The sequence below is a fragment of the Cololabis saira genome, chromosome 10, assembly GCF_033807715.1.
Source record: "Cololabis saira isolate AMF1-May2022 chromosome 10, fColSai1.1, whole genome shotgun sequence".
NCBI classification, from domain to species: domain Eukaryota; kingdom Metazoa; phylum Chordata; class Actinopteri; order Beloniformes; family Belonidae; genus Cololabis; species Cololabis saira.
This window is the reverse complement of record NC_084596.1, coordinates 18,850,080-18,874,025: the sequence shown is the minus strand read 5'-3', so window position 1 is coordinate 18,874,025 and position 23,946 is coordinate 18,850,080. Positions and strand designations below refer to the sequence as shown.

At 38.0% G+C, this 23,946-nt stretch overlaps 2 protein-coding genes across 4 annotated transcripts in view; both read right to left on the bottom strand.

Annotated features, from left to right (window-relative positions):
* Positions 1 to 2,598: 2,598 nt before the first annotated feature.
* Positions 2,599 to 17,702, bottom strand: ak9 (adenylate kinase 9). The gene is made up of 32 exons (XM_061731418.1): positions 17,610 to 17,702; positions 15,203 to 15,266; positions 15,073 to 15,125; positions 14,869 to 14,965; positions 14,570 to 14,679; positions 14,261 to 14,413; positions 12,337 to 12,459; positions 12,020 to 12,094; positions 11,712 to 11,813; positions 11,364 to 11,500; positions 10,939 to 11,265; positions 10,642 to 10,762; positions 10,198 to 10,342; positions 8,981 to 9,151; positions 8,271 to 8,401; positions 7,915 to 8,118; positions 7,572 to 7,829; positions 7,302 to 7,420; positions 6,362 to 6,581; positions 6,204 to 6,269; positions 5,928 to 6,134; positions 5,547 to 5,765; positions 5,212 to 5,428; positions 4,922 to 5,123; positions 4,564 to 4,710; positions 4,262 to 4,479; positions 3,917 to 4,104; positions 3,632 to 3,801; positions 3,374 to 3,472; positions 3,159 to 3,261; positions 2,943 to 3,057; positions 2,599 to 2,832 (listed from the first exon to the last, which is right to left on the bottom strand). The coding sequence occupies exons 1-32, from the start codon at positions 17,700 to 17,702 to the stop codon at positions 2,627 to 2,629; spliced, it is 4,860 nt and encodes a 1,619-aa protein (XP_061587402.1). The 3' UTR covers positions 2,599 to 2,626.
* A 1,533-nt stretch (positions 17,703 to 19,235) lies between these two features.
* The window catches only part of LOC133452544 (uncharacterized), a 27,972-nt gene continuing 23,261 nt past the window's right edge, over positions 19,236 to 23,946 (bottom strand). For all 3 annotated transcript variants that reach the window (XM_061731928.1, XM_061731929.1, XM_061731930.1), the window contains one exon: positions 19,236 to 23,649. In XM_061731928.1, coding sequence (XP_061587912.1) covers positions 22,012 to 23,649 — 1,638 coding nt within the window. In that variant the 3' untranslated portion in view covers positions 19,236 to 22,011. The remainder of the gene's footprint in view (positions 23,650 to 23,946) is intronic.

The window sequence follows — 23,946 nt, the reverse complement described above, 5'->3', positions numbered from 1 at the left end:
AATATGGATATTTGAGGTGTCAGGGTTGTGCCACTTAGATGATACTGCATTCAAGTATCCAGGTATCCAGAGATACACATGCACACAGTAGGCTGTCTTCTTAGGAATCTAGCTAAACTGATGATCTATCTATCTATTATTCTATCTATCTAATGTCAAAAGCCTGATTTATTGTTCAGTGTCCTAATTAGGTCGCATTTGTTTATTCCTGTGGCAAAGTTAACATTTTAATATGGAAGTAAATGGAGATTGACTCTCTGGGGACCTCCAGCGGTCAGTCGAGGAACTGCAACGAATCATATATACGACAGCATAACATTAGGGAAGTTCTCAGCAGAGACTACTCCGGCTGGGCTTTAGGCTTTAGGGCACTTTTATCCTGATCAAAATGGAGATCCCAGTGTTCACGGTGGACGCCTTCTCAAACGCACCTTTCAAGGGAAATCCTGCAGTGTGTCCACTTATAGACGTGAGTAACAGCGTTTGGGTCAGTGTATACGCTTTATCTGCTGTCAGACTTGACAGACTTAGGTCAAGTTTGTTTTGCGTTCAATATTCGACATAAATTCAAAACAATTCTCCCCAACAACTTCCAAACCTACATAACTACCCAACTCCAAACTTAAGCTGAATTGTATTACTGTAAGAGGGATCAATACAAACACATCTATGTATCTCTTTTTAGGGGTTTAATATTTTGCATAGATATTTCAAGGAAAACTATTTTATTCATGTCCATGTATATTTTTTAATATCATCCCTAACCCTCGGTTATTTCAATCTCAAGTCGACTCGAAGTACTACAAGAGACAAATAAGATGTGTCGTTGGTTAGTGCATTTAAAGGTTTGTTCTTTTGCACGTGGATATTTTAATGGAGTTTAGTTGTTTATTGTATTTTTATTTGTCCTTGACTTCCATATTATGTGACCCAGTGATTAAAAAAAATCTAAGCTGAATTGTAGTGCTAGAGGAGGTTTTGAGTTTTGGTAAGAAAAGAGTCTCATTTAAAAAAATATGTATTTTGAAGAATATGTAATTCACTCTGGAGTCATTGGGTTGCATGGTGTATATAAGCCATACAAAAATGAATGAAAATAAAATGTTTTCAATAAAAATATTACTATGACTATGAATTACTATGAAGTAGAGGAACTCCTTAAATGAGTATAAAATACTGCACATTTTTAATCATTATATTATATTTGTCCTCTTTTTAACCCATCACTAGTTAGACTAGTAGCAGTGGGCTGCCTTTATTCTGGAATCCCCGGGAGATATTAGGGTTAAAGGGCCTTGCTCAGGGCCCCAAAGTGGTACATTTGGTACGTTTCCCGTCTTCCTCACACCTGATTCTAATTACTCATCATCATTAGCTTGTCATAAAGGTCTGGACAGTTCTGTTGTTGAAACAGCTACTTTCATCACGGTGTGCTGAAGCAGGGAAACATCTAAAACATGCTGGATAGGGGCTCTCGAGGACCAGGATTGGGCACCCATGGTCTAGAGCAGGGATATTCAACTGGCGGCCCGCGGGCCACTTGCGGCCCGCCAGGAGTTTTTATGTGGCCCCTGGTCATATTTCATACCTAGTTATTAATGTTTTTAATATATATTAAATAGTTTTATATATCGTTGCATTTAATGTCACTTCCGGCCGGCCGGCGGCGTCACTTCCGCTATGAATAAATCTAAATTCCTAAGACAGTTAAACTGCAGGGAAGCCCAATGCCCTGACCTACCGGTGTATATATAATACGATATACTGACACACGTGTCAAATTTCTAATCAAAAATGTCAAACCTTACTAAAATAGCACCTACAATTTACCTAGATGATTTTTACTTGATTCGTGCAAACCTAAACTTTAAATACATAGAATATGCCAGTGTAACTGGCTTGTAATACATTTTTCAAAATTCACTTAAAAATGTAAACTGTCTTACTTAAAGTTACTTCTTGGGTGATTTCTGATGAGAAATGGGACACATTCTTAGTAAGATTGAACTGCTTATATGTATATATACACATGTATTTGTATTGTGTGTGTATATTATGAATATATATATATATATATATATATATATATATATATATATATATATATATATATATATATATATATATACACTACTCACATTCATTGTTAGTAACTTTTACGTATTTCATTCAGATCAGATAAGAAAAGCACTCATGTAAATAACAATATCCCTAACTTATTGTGAGTAGTGTGTGTATATATATATATATATATATATATATATACACAACTCATTATGGCCTCTCAGTATGCAGAGGGTCATTTTTGCTCTGCCTTTAGTACTCCCTTGATAATTAATCCGTTTCAATACTTTAAAATCTAAATTTTTCTATTCGTACACATCAGTATTGCTTTATAGAGAAAAATGCCTCACAATCTCACTCAGTGTCCCTACGTAGGAAGAAGGAAGGGTACATTGGTGGAGAGATAAACAATGATCCAAACAGCATGCTATTTTTAGATTTCTTAATGATTTATTGTAGATTGAACACAACTGCCAAATAAAACAATTATAATTTCTACATTGCATTATAATATAGATATTATTTCACTCAGGCTTTATACCAAAAAGCAAAACACGTACAGTTATGGAACAATACTGGCTTCTGTAACTCTCATTTCCAGGAATTTACGCAGTTTGAACTCAAAATCAATGGGACGTTCACTGGGAGGTCTGTAGTTCCCTCTCATTTCTGAGCTCAGGTAGGGAATGAGCGCACAGTTCTCTTCAAATGAAGCAAGCTTTTTCTTGTACTTCCGGCGATTGTAGTCTGTGCTCTTGTGGTTGAACGCTATGGGGAATCAGAACAAATAAAAAATAGAACCACAAATTCATGCCATAATCCTAATTTACTCAAATGTAAATCATATTTAGTTTTGACCTGCACAACCTGTAACTTACCTTTCAAATAGAAGGCCACATAGAGGAGAGCTGATCTTTTTACACTCAGAAAAGGATACTTTGGTTTGAAACACCCAACAGCTGTCAAGGCCTTGATCACTGGTACTGCCACTCCCTAAAAAACCAAGACACAACACAGACAGTGTCACAAGGAGACAATCTGAAAGCACGTATTGCATATTATAAATGTCCTGTGGGTTTGTCACAGTGTCTAACCTGTTCTATATAGCCCAGTGTTGGAAGGGAGGTGAGGGGCACAGGTTCACAAAGCGGAGGGACTTTATTGGGCAGCCTTTGCTCCCAGTAGGTTTCAGGAGTCCTTAAAGAACAATGTGTGAAACTTAAGTTTCAGTGGATAGACCGCTTTTGATATGATATGAGAAAAAAACTTGATAAAGCCGCTCATGTTCCAAAATAAACAAGGCAATAACCTCAAAAACTTGTCCTGTTTCTGCTTTGACTCAAGAAGGTAGATTCGTTCTCTGTATTCCACCGCATATTCCATCTTTCCTTGAACCAGAGCTTCATATCTGTGGACAAACAAGCATATAATAAATAACCACGTGTAAAAACACAGATAGTAACAAGGTATTTTGAATTCTCTATGCATATGAAAACACAAGTTTTTTCACAGCAAACAGATACTAATAATTTTTGTGTCAATATGCTGAAATATGCCGATTTAGTACCTGTGCTTTCCATCCAGGTAAGTAACAGGACAGAAGCCCTTCATCTCAGCCTGCTTTTGGAACCTGTTCCTCACCTGAATCCCAGTCAGCTTTCTTGGCAGCAGGTTAGGCGGTGGAAGGGTGTGTGGACAGCCAGGTGTCACAAACTGATCAGGAGTTGAAAGGAACTTCTGTTGTTGAGAGGATAGTGGAAATGTTAATTATCCAAAATGGGCTTAATTCGTCTTTCAGAATCAATTCATTATGGCATTTCATCATTTCTTTGTAGACTTCCATGACACTGACCTCTAGATGGTCTTCACTACACAACTTGTAATAGTCTCCTCTGTATTCAGCTGCTTGTGTCAACGCAGCAGTTTCTGAGCAGTCCACCAGGTGGTAATGCAGAGCCAGGCAGACAGGGCAGTAGTTATCAAACTTTCCGAGGTGAAGCTCCAGCTCTTTGGGTGTGATGCACAGCCTGTAGATGCATACTGCTTTGCCTATTAAATACATGTGTATGTGGGTCAGAGAGCTGCATATGTAAAATGTCTATTCAGTGAGTAGGAGCGGTCTCTTTTATTTTCACAATCATGATTGTTACCTGCACAGTCCTAGTGAAAACTAACCTATGCTCTTTTTAGCACGTACCATTTTGCTTCCTCTCCCAGTAAGCGTGGATGTATTTCACACTGACGCTGACCTCCTTCATAATGCTACTCCAGATCCACCATTTGTTCTTAAAGCCATCAAGGACAATCCAGTTCTGATATTGTTGCTGGAAGTAATGCCTTACGTGCTCCACTTCCTTTCTGTAACATGAATTACGAATTTGGAGGGTCTCAGGGCTGTCATCTGTGAGATGAGGCCTACAACGATGAAGAGAGGGTTGTTTTTTGAATGCCGAGTGTTAAGTCAAGAAAAAATAGTGTGCTTATTATTTCTTCTCTGACTTGTTGGGCTTCATCTTATCTATACGGCCTCTCCTTAGCACTTCCACTAAGTCCAGCTCAAGTTCAGCTACTATCATGGGGACGACGCGTCGAGATACCATCAGCTCGGCCTGTTTAAGGGTCATTGGAAACCCATCCAGAACGTACCTGGAACAACAGTAAAAAATATCCTCATATCCTCACGCAAGCGCAGACAATGAATAATAAATAATGCACAGGTTTCTTGACTTATATAAGATTACAAGGTCTTCTCACTGAAACACCTAAATGCATTATGGTCACTTTATAATGGAGATGTTACAACAGCTTTAAGTTGTAAAACTTATCAACATAAAAAAGTAACAACCTCTTTTCTTACCCTCCTGTGTTGCAGTCTGAGCTCATGAGTGCCACCTCCAGACACTGAATGGCCAGTTCATCAGGCACAACAAGGCCCTCAGACAGATATCTTTTCATCTGGACAGCCAGGTCAGTGTTTTCCTGATTATCGAGCACCATCCGCATAGCACCACCAATGGAAAGCCGAGCCATGCCATATTTTTGAGCAAATGTCTGTGCTACTACAGACATAAACGGAGAAAAAAGAAATTAAGCTGTACAAGATGGAAAGGATCATATTGCATCATTTTCAGTGGTTTTGTGTCTTACCAGTGGTTTTACCAGATTTAGGAGGACCAATGACTGCCATTTTAATCCGGAGTGCAGGGGTGGGCTTCGGCTGCCGAAGGTATTTTAATGGGTTGAGCATAAATGTGTTGCGGTTCTCCTTGGACGCAAAGAAGTAGATATACCGATTGAGGAGGAGAGGATATGCAGCGCTGAGAGGCTGCAGCAGAGGCTGAATCTTGTCTCTCTCTTTGTGTTGCTGTACATCAAGGTTGTGCATGGATATGAAAACAATACGTTAGCTATTTCAATCTTTTCAAAAATCGCCTTCTTTTCAATGTTCACAAAAACAGTTACCATCATTAAACCATGCCTACTTGAATGGGGTCCCGGCAGCCAAAGGCACTATGGAGCTTGTAGTTGGAGAGCAGCAGCTTATGAGCCAGTCTGTATGAGATGGGTTGGCATGATAGGAAGAGCGACTCCCTGTTGGTCAGAAGGGGCTGGATTTTCTGGAGCAGCTGAAGTTGAATGAGCTGGGGCTTGCGAGATGCATTGATTGCTACTGTGGGTATATTATGTTCACTCAGGAGTTCCTGATAGTAGAAAAGCATGATATCAAGCCAAATGAGTGTAAGAAAAACCAAAGAACATGACGGTGAGGAGCTTGAATATGAACAGTGAGGAAAAAGGAGTAGGGTATGATAAACATATTGAAACTGTGCTACTAGTGCGTTAATGGATTTGTGCTTTTGTACCATCACAATTTGAATGCTGGTTTCGTCTGCTATAAACTGTTCTTCTAGTTTTATCTCAATCCTCTGAGCAGCTGTATCCTCTGTCTCCATGTTGTCCATCTCGTCATCACTGTCTTCTAAAGGAAATTCCTCCTCCAGCTTTGCCACTATTTCATCTTCGGAACTTCTGTCTTCTTCACCTGAATCATCTTCATTTCCAGAACTAAACTGTTTGGCAAATAATAAAAGTTATCAGCGATGCAGATGAGGTGAAAAGGCTTGTATGAGTTTACTTACTTTTCTTTTTTCCTCAAGACCTTGCTCTGCCATGAGTTCAGCCCTTCTCTTTGAGATGCTCTCCTCCTATATCAAAATTAAATGTGCCAGGTACTCATTTAACCCACAATAAAAATGACAAAGGCATTAAAACTATTATCGAGATGTACTTTTCTTACCCGATTTTTCCTGCGCAGATCACAAAGAAGTTTCAACTGTGCTTCGCGGTAGTTGTTGAGCTCACGCCACTTCTCAAGGCAGGTCGACAACAAATGCTTCTGAACATCTGTAATGTCCAATTCCATGACCACAACAATATCAGGGAAAAGCTGTCGCTGCAACATGTACTCTACTTCCTCAGAATCCCCAGGAAAGCCCTCCAAAATGAAGCCTGTGGACCTATAGTACAAAGGAGAGGGTATTTAAAATTACTACTTATTTTCAAATGTCAGACAAAAATTCAAATACACAGTTCAACTGTTCCTGTGTCCAAAAGAAGACATGTAAAATGTATGTGGATTATTACAAATACAAATTTCTCCAAAGTTTCCAGATCACTATAGTGTGACAACTAAAATAAATATATATGGAGGAGAAGAGATTAACAGAGGTTTGTGATGAGGTTTATGATTGTTAATGTTACTGTGAAATATTTAGCTAATGCCTCCAGCCAGCTGGCTGGCAAGGAGCCCGGGATTCAAACTTTTGAACATTTGATACATTTGAATTGATAGATCTTTACATGTGGATTAAATAACAAAACTTACTGTGTCAATTTATTGTGGTTAAGAGGTGGTGATCAATGAATTGTAATATGTTATAATTACTCGGGGGTCATGTTCTGGGTCTCTTAAAAGCACCTAAAGACAATTTCTGTTGTAATAGACGCTATATAAATAAAATTGAATTGAATTGAATTTGATTCCCTTTGGACATACCTAGGCTAGTTCTCACTGTTTTTTTCCAAAGCAAAGGACATTTGTTTCATATGTATAAACCTTCTAATATAATTCTTAAGTCTGTTAAACCTAACCTTAACCTGTTAAAGACAGAAAGTCCTTATTTTTCCTCAGAGGTCAAGATTACAAGGGTAAGTATGACATGTTTGCTTATTAATACCTGTATGGTTCCTGGTTCCAGTAAGGTGCGATGATTGTGTCCAGAATCTGTGAACTGAGCGGATTTCCATCAGAGAGATATTCTTTGATGGCCAATTCCTCTTCAGTGAGTACCACTTCCTGTTGTAGACACACAGGAACAAATCCATGAAAACGTCAGTATCTAAGAACATGTTAGCCTTGCAAAGAGAAAGAAAAATATATTACCAAAAACTAGGTTTAAGTAAGATTACAGTGAAAATTGTGTAAGAGAAAAAAAGAAGAAGCCGACCTCTGTGACATTTTCTGCTGCCTTCGTGTCTTCCCCCATGGCTTCATTTATTAGGGTTTCCAAGTCATCAAGATCATCTTTTGGAGAGACTATCTCATCAGCATAACATCCCCGCTTCTTTGTCTTGGCACTGAGCAGGATTTGGAGTTGTTTCCTGAACTGTATGTGAAAGAGTCCAAGTTGCTGGGCGAGCCATTCACCATGAGTTGACTTGCCTGATCCTCTGGGGCCCAGCAAGAAGATCCGCAAGGCGGGAGGCTTGAAAGGAAGAACAGGAGCATGTAAGGGTGCTCATATAACCTCCATATGAATATTTACTCTCCCGTCTTATGTCAGCCTGTACCTTAAGAGGCCCAGTCTGTGCAGCAAATTGTGAAGGGTTTTGAAGAAAGGCATCCCTGGCATCATCGCTAGAGAAGTAGAAGGTCCTCTCACGGTACTTGGCAGCAATTTCATCAGTGCATGACCATAGGATGTTGTGGTTTTTTAAGGCAACGGGGCAGAAATGCTTGGTATCTCCTAACAGTCTTCTGGCTGTGGGGTCTTCCTGCATTTATTAAGAGGCAAGACATGCTGCTTGAAATTTGTTAACGTTATCAATATTTGTTTACAAAATATTGAGGCCTGCATCTGTCCTCTTTTCAGGTATAAACTGGATGTTGGTGTTACTTTAAAGTAAAAGACATTAAATATACAAACTTCATTCTCTGATGAATAATTGTCACTCATTTCTTCCTCTAAGTTCTCAAATTCCAATAAGGCTATCATATCGTCTTCTTCTTTCTCCAAGTCCCACTCAGACAGCGCATGTGACACATACTGGAAGGGTTCTGAAGATCCAGCATGTAAAGCAAGGAGAAGATTGTCATTTCTCTCAGTTTCAGTTTCTCCCATCGGGTACATTGATCAGACTTCCAATTGTCAAAACTAACAGATATAAACATTCTTTTGTACTTTCTGCCATCTCCCTTCTCAATTCCATGAGGAAAAGGTAGCTGTTGTGGTGCTTGGATTTTTAGATTTAAACTCGTTGTCGTTTACTATGTGTATATGTGTATATATTGCTGCAAAATTAATTGCCCCATTGGGGACAAATAAAGTGATTGATTGATTGATTGATTGATTGATTGATTGATTCTTTAACCAAGCAGGGAATTCGTTTTGGGTACGCACAGTAACATAAATTGATAAAGATTTTTTTTTTAAAGCATAAAATGTTCTTTTCTTTCCAAAAATTCTCGCTTCTACTGTTAAACTATTCACTTTGCGACTGGTTCATGGAAACAATGACAGGGATAATAACAGACAATGCAAGATATCATATAATATTTTGCCTCATGTTACATTTTACAATAGCATTAGGAATAATTTAAATTAAAAATTATGGTTTTGATCAATGAAACACTCACTCTCCATCTGTTGGAGTATTTCTTGAAGCAGGACATCAGGACTTTTGCGGCCAGTTACCAGAACACAGGTGACTATTGAAGCAGACTGCATTTGCTCCCATTCAATGTCAAACTGTTGCATCTCTGGGCCGTCTGGATTGTCATTTTCACTCTTGTCCTGCAATGCTTCAGCTACACAGAGAGAATAGAGAGGGAGTATCAGACTTCTACTGCTTTTTATATTAGCAGTGCTTCAGGGGTGCTGTTAAACATATGTACAGTACATGTTTTATCCTTGTCAAACAAAGCTCAATTTGATGGCAGTACAAGTCAAAGTACTCACTGCTGTTCACCAATATACTGCGTTTTGTTTAAGAAAATATTTTCACACCCATAACTAAACACCAGAAATTAGTTTTTCGTCTTTCAGAAGTTAAATATCTCATCTTGCTTTATTGTGTCAGGACTTGCAAGACTGGTGGCAGCAGGATCTTCTAAGGACGGAAACAGCAACTTTAAAAGTAAAATAGGTTTTTAATCTCATTGTGTTAAAATATAGATTTTAGCTTTATTTGGAGCAATATTTGAATACTTTTAAGACCTTTATACATCCAGTTACACATAACAGTACAAAGACAGTGAAGGGGAATCTGGTTTTGGTGATGTCCCACTTTCCTGAGCTGATTTAAAAACATATTTAACCAGATGAGGAAAACTCCGGTGGGTACATAAATCTCCAATAACATAAAAGAGACATAATTTAATTCTACTTTCACAGTAAAATGTTCTTTTGATGTGATCATTTGCCCAAGAAGCTCCAACTCATGAAGTTTGTGTGGCTTTTTCTCACACAAGTATGTGACCTCTCCTCCACAATACATCTGAAGCCCGAGTTTCTGTTGGGGACAAGCTGAAGATACATCAGGTGTCCATCTCCAAAAAACTAGAAAACTTTTTGATGGCCTAGCAACTGCAGCCTTGCATGGACACAATTTGTGTCGCTGCATGCTTCTCTTCTGTGCCGACACCCCAACTGAAAGGCGTTTTAATCTTAGTTTTATAAAAGCCACTTCACCTCTAGGTCTATAGTGGAGCCCACCGCTGTAAAAATAAGATTAAGCATAAGTTACTTTTGTTCCTTTGTGCCACTTTCATGCAAGATGTGCCAACCAGTAGACTATGAAAGCTAAAGTAGATTTAAATATCTAAAAACCACACATATAAAAATGAATCCCTACCTTGTTCAATAGGGTCTCTGAGATAGAAGAGGATTTCCGGCAGGATTCCAGCTCGCTCTAATGCTTCCATTTGGGAAAACGTCTTTGGGAAGTTATCAAGCACCCAACCAGCCCTCTCTTCGTTATCTGAGTCCGTTCCTTCAATCTGTTACATGAAATTTGTTACGAGTGCTCCTTCATTTGGCTTAACATGGCATCACAGTGACAATGCTGTAATGTACATCACGTGAGGTCATGTTACAAACATTTTTGTCTTGTATGTTGGTATTAAAGTGTGATTTTGGTGAATCATTCAATTACAAAAGATCCATTTATAGTCGATGGTTTCTCAAAAATACATTATGGTCTGGTTAAAAAATGTCTCATTCATGTTTCCTGAATCACAGAAGGGGTGTATTTGCAAACAGGCTCATTTATTTGTAATATTTCAGATATTTGACATACCTTTGTATTCTCCTCCAGTACCTCACCATACAGGTCAAAGAGAGATACGCTTGATGTCTTGGCTTCCTCGATGGCACTAAGCACCATTGCCTGCACCTCTGGATGATCCTCTGTCACTGAGAACAGCAGATAATGTTTGGTCTGTGTATACATGCATTCATATAAGCAGCCCAGTGTACGTAATGGTCACAGTAATCTAAACATTCTCGGAGAATATTAGTCATTATGCTACAGCACAGAACAGTTTTGTTACAGTTAAGACACTATTGTGTGTATGAATCATCAACAAAGTTAAACTTGCCCAAATCTTGTTCAGCATCTTTTGCCATCTTCATCTGGATTTCCTCAATAGCAGCCTGTGTTGCCTCCTCTTTAATTCTGTTGAGTTTGTCCTGTTCAGCCTTGGCTAAGGCTGGCTGCAACAGCTCTTCCATGTCAAGCACCACCGTGCCGTAGTTCTGAGCGACAAGCTTGCATAAGGTGGTCTTCCCGGTCTGAGGTGGCCCAATGATGGAAACTCTGCAAGGAAGCCTTGGCATTGGAGGAAGTAAGTACCGTCGGGGGTTTGCGACAAACTTTTGATAGCTTTCCTGAGATGAAAGGATGTACAGTTTATCCTGGAAGCTGAAAAGGGGTTGAGATGAGATTATGGGGAGACGTTTTTTATCGAGTAGCAATTGGACAGCTGATTTCTCTGGAACGGTATACAAAAAGGCACTCACCCCACAGAAAACTCAGGCCTGCCAGGAATGACTTTACCCTCCTTCAAAGCAACAGGACAGGTTCGGCCCCAGCGGCTCACGGTCCGTCGAAAACCCGGGACCACTGTCCTGGAGGACATCATTCTCAAAAGCTTCGCCTGTAGAAGAGATGGACTCGTGGTTAAAGTGATTATAATTGAAGTGAAAGTGGATCCACTGCAGAAAATGTGCTTTAACTGAAACTCAATTGACGAAAACAAAACTATTATTTGTGTGTTTATAATTCAAATGCTGTTTGTACAAAAAACTATATTTTTGACATCTCCAAATACAATTTTGTTTTGAAATAAAATATAAAGATTGCTAAACCGTGGTGATGTCCTCTGACAAATCTTCATCGTCATCGTTTCTGAGGAGCACTGGAACAGAGACGTACTTCACAGCCATAGATTCAAGATGGGACCTCACAGTCTAGAGGCCAAAGTAGCAGCAAAATTAAAATCAGCCCACAGAATAGATCGGTTTGTCTACATTTATGCCCATAAACACACTCAATGCACATGTAAAATGAACTGCTGTATGCTGTTCAATACTAGACTAAAATAACCTGTTAATAACACTTGCCATGCTTAATAAATCAGATGTTTGACAACTGACAATCAATTTATTGTTTTTACCAAATATAGGTCTTCAGGTTTACTGTTCCCATCCAGTTCCAACAGGTAGAGTGGGTGGCGGTCTGTCATGTAGTCCTGGAAAAAAATTATTTTCAATTTAAGTGTCAAAATAAGGTGTATGAGTCGTTGTAATTTGGTATATTTAGCACCCCCTATGTTTTATATGCTCGCTGGAGGCTCTCAAAAATAAGTCAAACTGTTTCACAAAAAAGCTTGATCCAGATATGACAAACTTTAAAAGGATTATCAATATTTTATTCTGAACTACTGTGTAAAACTCTTTGAACCAAGAACTGATGAATTCCCGGATAACTCACCTCCAGGGCTCCAAGCACTTTATCCTTGTACAAGCTGATTCTATTATTGAAGTTTTTGGATAGGTTCTCTGATGTCCATACCAACTGGTCAATCATATCTCTTGTGAGTTCCTCCTCCTTCTCCTCCTCCTCCTCGTCCTCCTCGTCCTCCTCGTCCTCCTCGTCCTCCTCAGCCTACGAGTAAAATGAAACCATGGAGCTTAATAATTAAGGGTTTAAAGTTCAGTGTTCTGTGAAAAAATCCTCACTTGAAAATATAATATATAAAATAAAATAATATAAAAATGATCTTTGTTGTGTCTTACACCAGGCGTGGAAACTTGAACTTTCCCTGTGATATACTGCCCCATGTGGTCTTGTATTGCTACATGAAGTGGCTTTAATATCATTCAAGTTGTTGCACTAACTAACAACAAGACTGTAAGACTAAACTCAATGCAAGAAGAAAGAGTGATACAATTGGGAAAATTAAACGATGTGAGTGCTGCTGTTAAACTGAAGAAAAAAACAATCAAAAGAATCTGAATGATCCACCATCTCAATTTCATGACACAATTCAAACTTATTACATTACTGAAGTAGCAGCATCACACAATTTTACTGCATCCAAGGCATATTCTAATTTACTATGATAATACTACTATGACTTTTTTTGCTCATGACCCCATTTTAACATCACAAATTTCTGACATTCAAAACAGAGACATATTTTGCTAAGATTAATTTGTTTTTGATCATGTAATAGTTTGCTATACTACTGTATGTTGCAAATAAAAGTAAATTTTAGGCTATATAATAATGTATATTACTGTATTATGAATAGAGGCAGAAAAGCCAGGTTGAGATTTGTGCACAAAGTGAGAATTTTCCAGTCGAGCTTGTATTTACAAGGCTGCAAATTAATACCGAACAAACAATAACTCAAACAATGAATTATGAAAAAAGAGCTGCAGCATCTTAAACCAGCCACAATAAAGTTTTGAGAGATGAACAGTACCACAGTGCTTCAGTTTCAGCTTCAAAGTTCGTCTATTATGTATTATGATTGAATTATCTCAACTCAGCATATTTAATGGGAAGGCTGAGCCTGCACATGTCGCACAGCCGTTCAAAGTCAGGTGCTGTAGTGCACAGAGCGCATCTCAGCTCTGAAATAACATCCTGTCGAGAACGATACTTTGACTTCATGCACACAAGGGCACTAAATCCAGCTTCACACAAATATGTGCTTCAAAGAGGGACCAACAGTTTTAAAGCACACAGTGAGATCTCTGGGTACTTTCGTCGTATTTTCTCTGCCTTTTTGGTGTCTGTTTCTCCATTTCTCTTGGAGATGTCCTAGCAGGGCCAGGTGGGCAAAGAAAGATTTTCATTTCCTTTTTTTTTCTTTACAATTTTCCGTTGGTCCGATTTTCTGACTTCAAGTTCGTGTCTGGGCGGGTTGAAGCGCTGGAACGCAGTCCGCATTGGTCACTTGTTGCAGTCACATGATCGGGTTAATCAAGATATGCCCGCTGAGATATTATATCCTGCATTTTATTTTAACTTGATTTTTATTAGGGAAAATTAAGGTGTAGATTGAATTCTGTGGAGTTTTTAATTATATATATATATATATATATATATATATATATATATATATATATATATATATATATATATATATATATATATATATATGTATGTATATATATATATATATATATATATATATATATATATATATATATATATATATATATATATATATATATATATATATATATGTGTATATATATATATATATATATATACATATATATATATATATATATATATATATATATATATATATACATATATATATATATATATATATATATATATATATATATATATATATATATATATATATATATATATATATATATATATATTATCGTACCTGCTCATTCTCGCTGTCCATCTCTTCATCCTTGTTCTTCTCCTCCTTATTGTATGGGTATTCATGTTCCCACTGGTCCCTGCTGTATAACTGCCCCGTCACTGAGTGCTGCTTCAGGCCTGACAACCTTTGGATAAGGTCCTTGTCAGAACACTTGTGGAGAAAAAGAGCATTTACTTTACAATTAAATTCATCACACAGTGAGAAATCTTTGTCTTGATGTGAACTATCAAGAGGAAAATGAAAAAAAGTGCTTGTTAATAAACTACAAAATGATGGAAAACTTGAAATAGAAAATGTGGTGAAAACCTTAATATTAATGATGAAATCAGGTGTTAGTTTAAGATTTTTGATCAGCTCAATCTGCTCATGGATCTTCAGACACTCTGAGATAAATGGCAGGCAGCTCAGGACATAACCTGTACACAAGACACAAATGATCAAACAGCAGAACTTCCATTTAGATTATTTTTTGGTGATTGATGTGACATCATCACTGATCATAAAATAAGTTTTGGTAATTTATTACATCAAATGCATTCTACTCACATGATTCACAAGATTTTCCTTTTCTTTAAAAAAAAAAATCAACGGAGTTCATGATTTACCATAGTGTTCAACATCAGCTGAGTTAAGCCTGGCGAGAATTAGTCGCAGCACTACATCTTCTGGTACACTTCTCCCCTCAGATAAGATGTTCAGGAGCTGAAATTAAGGTAGGGTAAGGGTTATAATGGCAATAAGAACCATGTTAAAGTAAATTAAGAACAAAAGGGACTTGTCTGTGAAATGATACAGGGCATGTCACTTACCTCGAGGCCTTCTTTTGTTTTTTTCTTTATGTGCGTGTTGAGCAGATTGGTATCTGAAATATTGTACAAGCAGAAACATGTGAATTGATCTGCATGATTATGAAAACTACAAGTAAAGAAAGATACATACCATCAATCAGGACACACTTCCAGGAGTCTGCAATTTTTTTAGCCAAGGTGGATTTACCAACACCCTGCCAACAAATGGAAATGGAAGAAAATGGTCACATGACATGGGTGACATTTGAAAGCAACATCACTCATTCATGAATATGGCTTTCTTGCTTTTGGCAGCTCTTTGTGGAAATGAGCCTGACACATGAAGTGACTTCACCTGGCACAAAGCAATTTTAAGTGTTAACATATTTCTGCATGAGCGCTTTAACATTTGAGGCTTGAGTTGTTGCTTTGAGGAAGCAGGGTAGCTTGGTGGTTAGCACTACTGCAGGAAGTCCAATACTTTGTGGAGTTTATATATTCACACCATGTAGATTTTTTCTGGGTAATCTGTCTTTCTCCCACAGTCCAAAAACATGTATGTTAGGTTAATTTGTGATTCTAAATTTTCCATAAGAGTGTGTGGTTGTCTATATGTGGCCTTGTGATGGACCGGTGTATCAGGGTGTATCCCTGTATTTCATCTGAGAAGAGCTGGGATAATCCCTGAAGAGGAATGTGTGGATCATGGGTGGATTTGTTGCCTCTATTGTACTCAATGGAAAAAAAAAACATACCATAATGTTGGTGATTACAAAGGGGTTACATCTTTGCTTTTTTTAACTTTCCATAGACACAATTACGGACCTCGCACCCAGCAGGATTGTAGGGAAAGGGGCGTGGTCACGGGAAGATTTATGGTTGCTAGTGTCATATATGCAATATATGTATGCTGCCGCACCTTTGGGCAGTGCTGCGTTGCCAGGGTTACGTCACTGCCGCGCTGCAAACAGATCCAACGGGTGACGTAACGGTTACGTCACCCGTTGGATCTGTTTACAGCGCGGCAGTGGTTGGTGGAATGTGAAGATAAATAGATTTAAATGTTCAACAATTTAGTTCAAGTCAGAGAGAGCTGCATTAACTTTTGCCTGACGCAATGTACATAAATTTAAGAATGAAAATAATAAAAACAAGTTTAAAAATAAACCGTTTTCATTTACTTGTTTAATTTTAATTTTATATTGTAGTGGCCACTCACGAGCAGGACACTGTTTAAAGGAGCATGAGGCTCCTTTTAAGAAATGAGACTCTCTAGCGCCACGCTTCACCACGACGGCCGTCGGGGGTACTGCAGCCAACAGCGAAGCCGGTGTCGGTGCTTTTTTTTCCCACCTGCTTTTTTTTATCGGAGGTCTCCCGTACGTGATGACGTTCCGTCTTGTGATTGGCTTTTGACCGTTTGCGTGAAAAGACCAGGAACAGAGTGACTACAGCAGCCGCGCATATAAAAAATATAAAAAATATTTTTAAATATTTTTTAAAAATCCACAATTGTCTTATGAAAACTGATTGAAAACTGATGATTAATAAATGTAATAAAGCAAATCGATAATTTAAAATGTCTATTAAGATCAAAATATTTAACTGCTTACTGCTATGCAGCAAGCAAAAGATTGTTTACCCTATACTGTATATAGTAGGCTATTATTGTTCTCAGCTCACTGATGAATCTCCAATTGTCTAATGAAAATAGTCCCTAATAAATATTTTAACTCTAATATTTTTTTTAGCCTATGTCAGTAAGATCACTGATAATTCTGATAATTCCTTGTATATGTTTCTTCTCCCTTTTACCTCCACTATGATCTGCTGCTTCTGACTTTACAGAAGTGTATGTCTCTATATGTTCTCATTGTTGAATCTGTAAATGTCTAAGCAAAATAGTCATAATACATTACGGTATATAAATATAATTAAAAAAATGTAACGTCAACTAAGCGCTCACTGATTAATCCACAATTGCCAAAAAAGACGTTTTGAATGTGAAGACATGGTGAAAAACTACCTTCCTAGCTTAACATGGCAAAAAAATACCATTGCGGGGAAAAAATGCACACTTCCGGGGAAAATATTTCAGCCCGATACAATCTGGTACTCACAGGTCTCACAAGCTCAAAGGTCTATTGTTTTATATTGTTCCAGTAAAGTGTATTCAGGTTGTGCATCATGTTTTTGAAAAGTAACTAAGTAAAGTAACTAGTAATGTAACTAATTACTTTTGAAAATAAGTCATCGGGATTACTTTTTTGGTGAAGTAACTTGACCAACACTGGTCATATATGCAATAAATCAAATTAGTTGTCTATTAATTCAGTTTGAATTGAATTTTGATAGACAGGAATCAAATAAGGGAAAATAACTTTGATTAAGTAACTCATAAATGTTAGGAATCTGCAAACTCAAGGAGATTCCTCTGGATGGTGTAATAATGTCTCTGAATATGTTTAACAGATTTTATCTCTTGTGTGCTGTGGTGGGAATCAGAAACTACATCTTGAGATCTATTTGTGCTAGTACTAGTAAAAGAGACAACTTACCGGACTTCCAACTATCATGAAGCAGGTGGGTTTAGCTTGAAGCATCTCTTTTTCAGCTTCATCCTCATCCAGGTTGTCCACTAACTCCGCCATTTCAGCTTATATAACTAGAACAGTGAGGAGTTTGGGAACAAAAGAGCTGAAGAACGCCTTTTTGTGGACGAAGGAAAAACTTGTGTTGCTTATTCCCGTCTCTCGTTACAACAGCCCCGTAACCATGGTAACAGAACACCAACTGAAAAGTGATAAAAGTTCAAACTAAACAGTCCTGCTAGTGAGTGGCCACTACAACAGTTATAAACCGCGGTTGAATTGGTTTGATATTGGATATTCAATCAACACCCATAACACTTGTATAACACCAATTGTTTTCAAACCACTTGTGATGCGTTCATGGTCATCCAGACTATATATCACAAGACAGTAATTATAATATATATATAATATATAGTCTGGATGACCATGAACACATCACAAGTGGTTTGAAAACAATCGGTGTTATACAAGTTTTATGGGTGTTGAATTCATTAAACCTCATTAAATCAGCCCATAATATGATTTTATAATAATTACTCAGTGTAGATGACCATGAACACATCACAAGCAATATGACCAAAATCAGTGGTATGTATCACAAGTTTTATGGGTGTTGAATTCATTAAACCACATTAAATCAGCCCATATATATGATTTTTAAATCAGCCCATATATATATGATTTTTTAATAATTACTATATATGATTTTTTAATAATTACTGTTTTGTAATATATAGTCTAGATGACCATGAACACATCACAAGTGGTTTGACCAAAATCAGTGGTATATTACAAGTTTTATGGGTGTTGAATTCATAAAACCACATTAAATCAGCCCATAATATGATTTTATAATAACTACTCTCTTGTGATATATAGTCTAGATGACCATGAACGCATCACAAGCAATATGACCAAAATCGGTGGTATGTATCATAAGTTAAATGGATGTCTTTGAATGTCGAATATCCAATATCCAATATCAAACCAACCGCGATCAGTTATAATCAAACTGAAAGTTTTCTTAGCCACGTAATTTTACAAATACTCGACAGTACGCGGATTTAATGTTCAGAAACTGCACATATTTTCAAAAATAAGTGATCATCACTGTCATTTCAGTCATTTTTCAATCGTCTTTACTCCGTCTGTAGCTCAGTCTGAATATGGTGGTTTCCATAGCAACTTACAAACTTCAGAGGATGAGCTGTGACTAACCTTTACAGATAAAACATTTGAACATTGTTTATCTCTTGATTACTGAACACTTTAAAACACCCAAGTAAGCCCTGGAGTAAAAGAACACTCAAGAAAATATGAAAGATGACCAATTTATTTATGGCGTTTTCATGACGGCGAGCAATTTGACCCTCCGAGCCACCGTATCAGCTGATCAGTCGTTCATGACAGTCACCTGACAAAAACAAATCCACATTGCATCTCCCTGCATGATATCCCTGCATTTTTTATAATACATCCATGCATGATATCCGAAAGACAAAGACACATTTCATTTAACTGCTGGCCAAAGTGTTCAAAGTAGTTATTATACAAAAATATGAGTAAAAAGTGGTAGCACTGGCCCGGGAAGAGTTACAAACATGTGCAATGATCACAGATTAATGTTTGGAGTGTATCTTTGAAGGGGAATGGGAAGAATATTTTAATATCATCCCTAACCCTCGGTTATTTCAATCTCAAGCCGACTCGAAGTACTACAAGAGACAAATAAGATGTGTCGTTGGTTAGTGCATTTAAAGGTTTGTTCTTTTGCACGTGGATATTTTAATGGAGTTTAGTTGTTTATTGTATTTTTATTTGTCCTTGACTTCCATATTATGTGACCCAGTGATTAAAAAAAAATCTAAGCTGAATTGTAGTGCTAGAGGAGGTTTTGAGTTTTGGTAAGAATAGAGTCTCATTTAAAAAAAAAAGATGTATTTTGAAGCATCTGTAATTCACTCTGGAGTCATTGGGTTGCATGGTGTATAAGCCATACAAAAATGAATGAAAATAAAATGTTTTCAATAAAAATATTACTATGAATTACTATGAAGTAGAGGAACTCCTTAAATGAGTATAAAATACTGCAAATTTTTAATCATTATACTTGGAAACACACTGACATTTGTCCTCTTTTTAACTCATCACTAGCTAGACTAGTAGCAGTGGGCTGCCTTTATTCTAGCTTCCCCGGGAGATATTAGGGTTAAAGGGCCTTGCTCAGGGGCCCAAAGTGGTACATTTTTGGTTGCCATTTTCAGGGCTTGAACCAGGGTCCTCCAGACCCAAGCGCCAAGCCCACCTCTGTAACTACAACCACTCCCGATTTTGAGTCAATGTCATGTAGTTGACATGCTATTTAGAATATAATACATACAAATATAAAATTAAAACATTTTCCACAAAATAAAAATATAAAACAGAGAAATGGGTGTATTGTATTTGCAGAAAGATACTCCAAAGACATTGATCCTGAGTGAGTTGCCATTTTCAAAACCATATACTAAATACTGCCCTTACAGTGTATTATACACTATGTACTGCATACTGGTCTAGTATGCAGTACTTACTATCATCCCACCATAAAAATGACTATGTTAAGCATAAACCAAAAAACAGTGCAGACCCTTCCACGTGTATGCATCACAAGTCATAATCACTGCAAAGATATATATCTGTACATTAAAGCCTTTGTGTTTATTATATCCAGAAATACCATAAAAAGATGTTTACACGTACAAAAATACATAGTGAACTTTGACATCAGACACATAAAAATGGGCCACGTTAAACCTGAGAGAACGGGAACAGCAGAACAGAGGAGATGCCCGGTTAAAGTGCAATGAGAATACAATACAATCAACATTTCACGGTCAAACTGGCCTTTTTATTAAATTAAAAAAAAAAAACAAGTATACAAAACTAGAACAGATGCCGTATGGAGTCAAACAGTCCTAAAAGTTTTACACCGAAACACAGATGAACTTAAACAGTAAATTGGGAGTGAGAGATGGAAGTATTATGTTTAAGAAAAACATGTTAAAAGATTTGTAAGACATATGTAAAGGTAGGAACGTATACTATATTTTACTGCAAATGTATAACATGATTTTAAATGCTTTGTGTCAGAACATTAGTGAATGATCGCTGATTTTATAAAAAGGGAGAAAACCCCCTAGTGGTGTCTTGTGGTAGAAGAGAGAAGAGATAAACAAGACGGTCTGACCTTCGCGGTCAAGACATTTGAAAAATTGGCACCAATGAAACTGGCATTTTCATTATTACATTTGTGGAAATGGGTGAACAGCACATGTACATGAAATCAGGGTGTGTGTACACGCGCCTTAATCTATCCAAATATTAATGTAAATTCAAAGATAATTATTTAAATGTATAGTAGAATCTCTAAAGCAGTGTTTTCCAGATGTGTCTGAGCAGGGAAACACCAAACCATGCAGGGCACTGTGCCCTGCGGGACAGGGTCAATTAACCCCTGAGGAAAAAAAAAGATTCCTGCACATTTGTCTCTTACAGAACTGAAAACCCAGTCTCCTTTAAACTCTTGAGGTTATCAAAAGTGACCTTTTTTTCCTTTAGCTTGATCTACAAAATACTACAAAAACGATCCATTCCCCTAGCATATACACAACTTCAGAAGAAACATCTTTTGCGTCAGGTGTTGGGAACATGGCTGGTGACCTACATTTAAGTGTTATTTTATCCGCGCATCCATTTACCACAGCCTGTTCTGTAATGTGCACGAGTTAAATTAACAGAGTTTCAATTTTCTTGAGCGTCACAGTTGTTATTTTTTTAAGAGAATTCAAGCATTCAGTTTATTTATAATTGATGCAACAGTTTCCTCAGTAACCTGTTCTATTAGCTACTTTATATTCAAGGCAACTATGATCTGTATGTGTCTAAAGTTATATCCCTCTGGGATCATAAAATCATGTTCACGTCAGACCTGATCGCACTGCGACAGACAGAGACCGCCCTCTGCAGGTCAGGAATTACTTGTTAATTCGTCCAAAAGTTGTGAAGACATTTGAACGAATGATTGTCATAAAGCTTTCACTTATGACTAGTAATAAAATAAACAACTCAAAATCAACAAACGTCAGTGACTAGGTTTAGTTTCAGCAGAGAGCTGATAGGATTCTCGTGTTATCTGCACTCGTCAGGTGAAGTTTATATCCTTTTAGCTTCACTTCTCTCCTGATTTTGTGGATTAACTCATTTCTGCAACACAGTTTTCTGCAGAAGGAGCTGCTTTTCTTGTAACATCAGTTCAGGGGGATATTTGACCATTTGAAACGATCAGGAGGACACTCGTGGATCATGGAAGCCGTTTATGCTGAAGTTAAATATTCAGTCCTCCTCGTAGAGATCCTTGAAGTCGAGATCCTCGCCGGCTGTGTTCCTGCTCTCCGTCTCTGTCACTTCCTCTCCTCTTACCCTCTCCACCTTCTCTATTCTTCCCCCTCCCCTCTTCCTCTACCTCCTCACCTCCTGGTCTCTCAAACTTTCTCCTGGCGCTCTCCACTCTGCTCCCTCGTTTCTCGGCCTCCCTCTCTCCGTGCTCATCATGTCCACTCCTGTAGTGACTCCTGTTCGATTCCTTCTGACTACTCCCCGTCTCCAGTTCATGATCTCTGTGTGGCTCTTTCCTCCTTCCTGCATGTACATGATCCGTCTCCTTGTTTTCCCTTTTCTCTTCTTTACTCTTTGCCGTCTCTGCTCTGCAGTCTTTTACTCCCCTCTCTTCTCCTTTTCTACTCCAACTCTCCAACCTGTGGTTCTCTCCATCTTTGTGATGGCTTTCTCTCTCCTTGCCTCTCTCTCTCATTTCGTGTCTACCACCCTCGTCTCCATCTCGGCCACTCTTGCTACTGTGCCGCCTTGTACTCCTGCTGTCCACCTCTTTCTCTTTTTTCCTCTCTGGCTTCATTGCTTCTTCACTGTCCCTGATGCTCCTTCTTCCCTCACTCCTTTTTTCCATCTTTGAACTCACATCATCTCGTTTTAAATCACCTACTTTGTTCTCAGCTTCTTTTTGTTCTTTTTCACTATTATTTCTCTCTTTGTCCTTTCCGTCTGTTTTCTTTGTAGCACTATCATCTTTAGCCTTCTTTTGCTTGCCCTGAAGTTTCTTTTCTTTTTCAGCTGTTATTTGGTTCTCTGTTTCTTTATCCTTCTTGCTTCCTTTCTGAGACTCTTCTTTCAGAACCTCTTTGTCACATTTGCCCGTGGTTTCATTTACCTGATCCTTTTCCTTGTTAGGAGTCTTCGCTAATTTGGACTCAGACTTCCTGTCTCCTTCATTCTTTACCTTATTTTTCTCTTTCTTTGAATTATTTTCAGTCTCCTCCTCCTTGTCCTTCTTTTCCTCTAGCTCCTCTTTTTTCTCAGTTCTAAGTTTTACATTTTCTCTTTCTGGCTCTTTACTCTTCTTCTGCCCTAGCTCATCTTTCTTGTCCAGTTTCTCCTCCATGAGGTCCAGCTCCTGCTCCAACTCAGCCAGCTTCTTTGGGTCAGATTCAAAGTCATCTTCAACCTCCACCTCCACCTCCTCTATTTCCTCGTACTCCTCCACTTCGATACCATCCATGGTCTTCTGCAGCTGCGTCTTCACCTTGTTTAGTTCCAGGAGGCCAGCTTGAAGGTCTTTACACACGTCTCTAATTTTGGTAGCAAACTTGGTTTTGGCACCCTTGCGAAGCTCATGGGAGTCTTTGGCGAGGAAGAAAACATCCAGAGCCAAAAAGAGGGCAGACATGACGCCTGTGGTGACACTGATAGCCTGGGCTGCTTTGGCGGCGCCACCTGCGACGCCCAAAACCTGCACGGTGCTGATGAGCTTGTCCGTGTTGATCATGAGGGCTTTACCAGCGCGGCCTCCTTCCTTCATCACGTGTTTGATGTTGTGGTTCATAGCTTTTTTAGCAGCACTTTCAGAAAATTTTTCGAAATCCCACTCCTGCAGGGTGTCCATACCTTCCTACAAGCAGAGAAACCAAATAACAGATTGTCAGGGAAGATAGAACTCACAAAATGGCAAGTAATTACAATGAATAGAGTAAATCTGCGGAAACCAACCTAACTTGCTTGCTTTTATGTTTTTATACAGTGCTTTTCATATTTATTTATTCTTCTTATTTTTGCTTCCTTTGCACCTTGGTGGGAACATCCCAACCAATCTCATTGTAACCTGAGCACAATGACAATAAAGTCTATTCTATTCTAACTGGTGCCAACCTGGAATGACTATTTATTGAATAACATTTAACAAAATATC

Coding starts and splice junctions, on each gene's coding strand:
- ak9 (XM_061731418.1), bottom strand. CDS start 17,702: ATGGCGGAGTTAGTGGACAACCTGGATGAGGATGAAGCTGAAAAAGAG. Junction 6,582..7,301: donor TGGAACCAGGAACCATACAG/GTATTAATAAGC, acceptor TTTGTACTATAG/GTCCACAGGCTTCATTTTGG. Junction 4,480..4,563: donor GATAAGATGAAGCCCAACAA/GTCAGAGAAGAA, acceptor TCATCGTTGTAG/GCCTCATCTCACAGATGACA.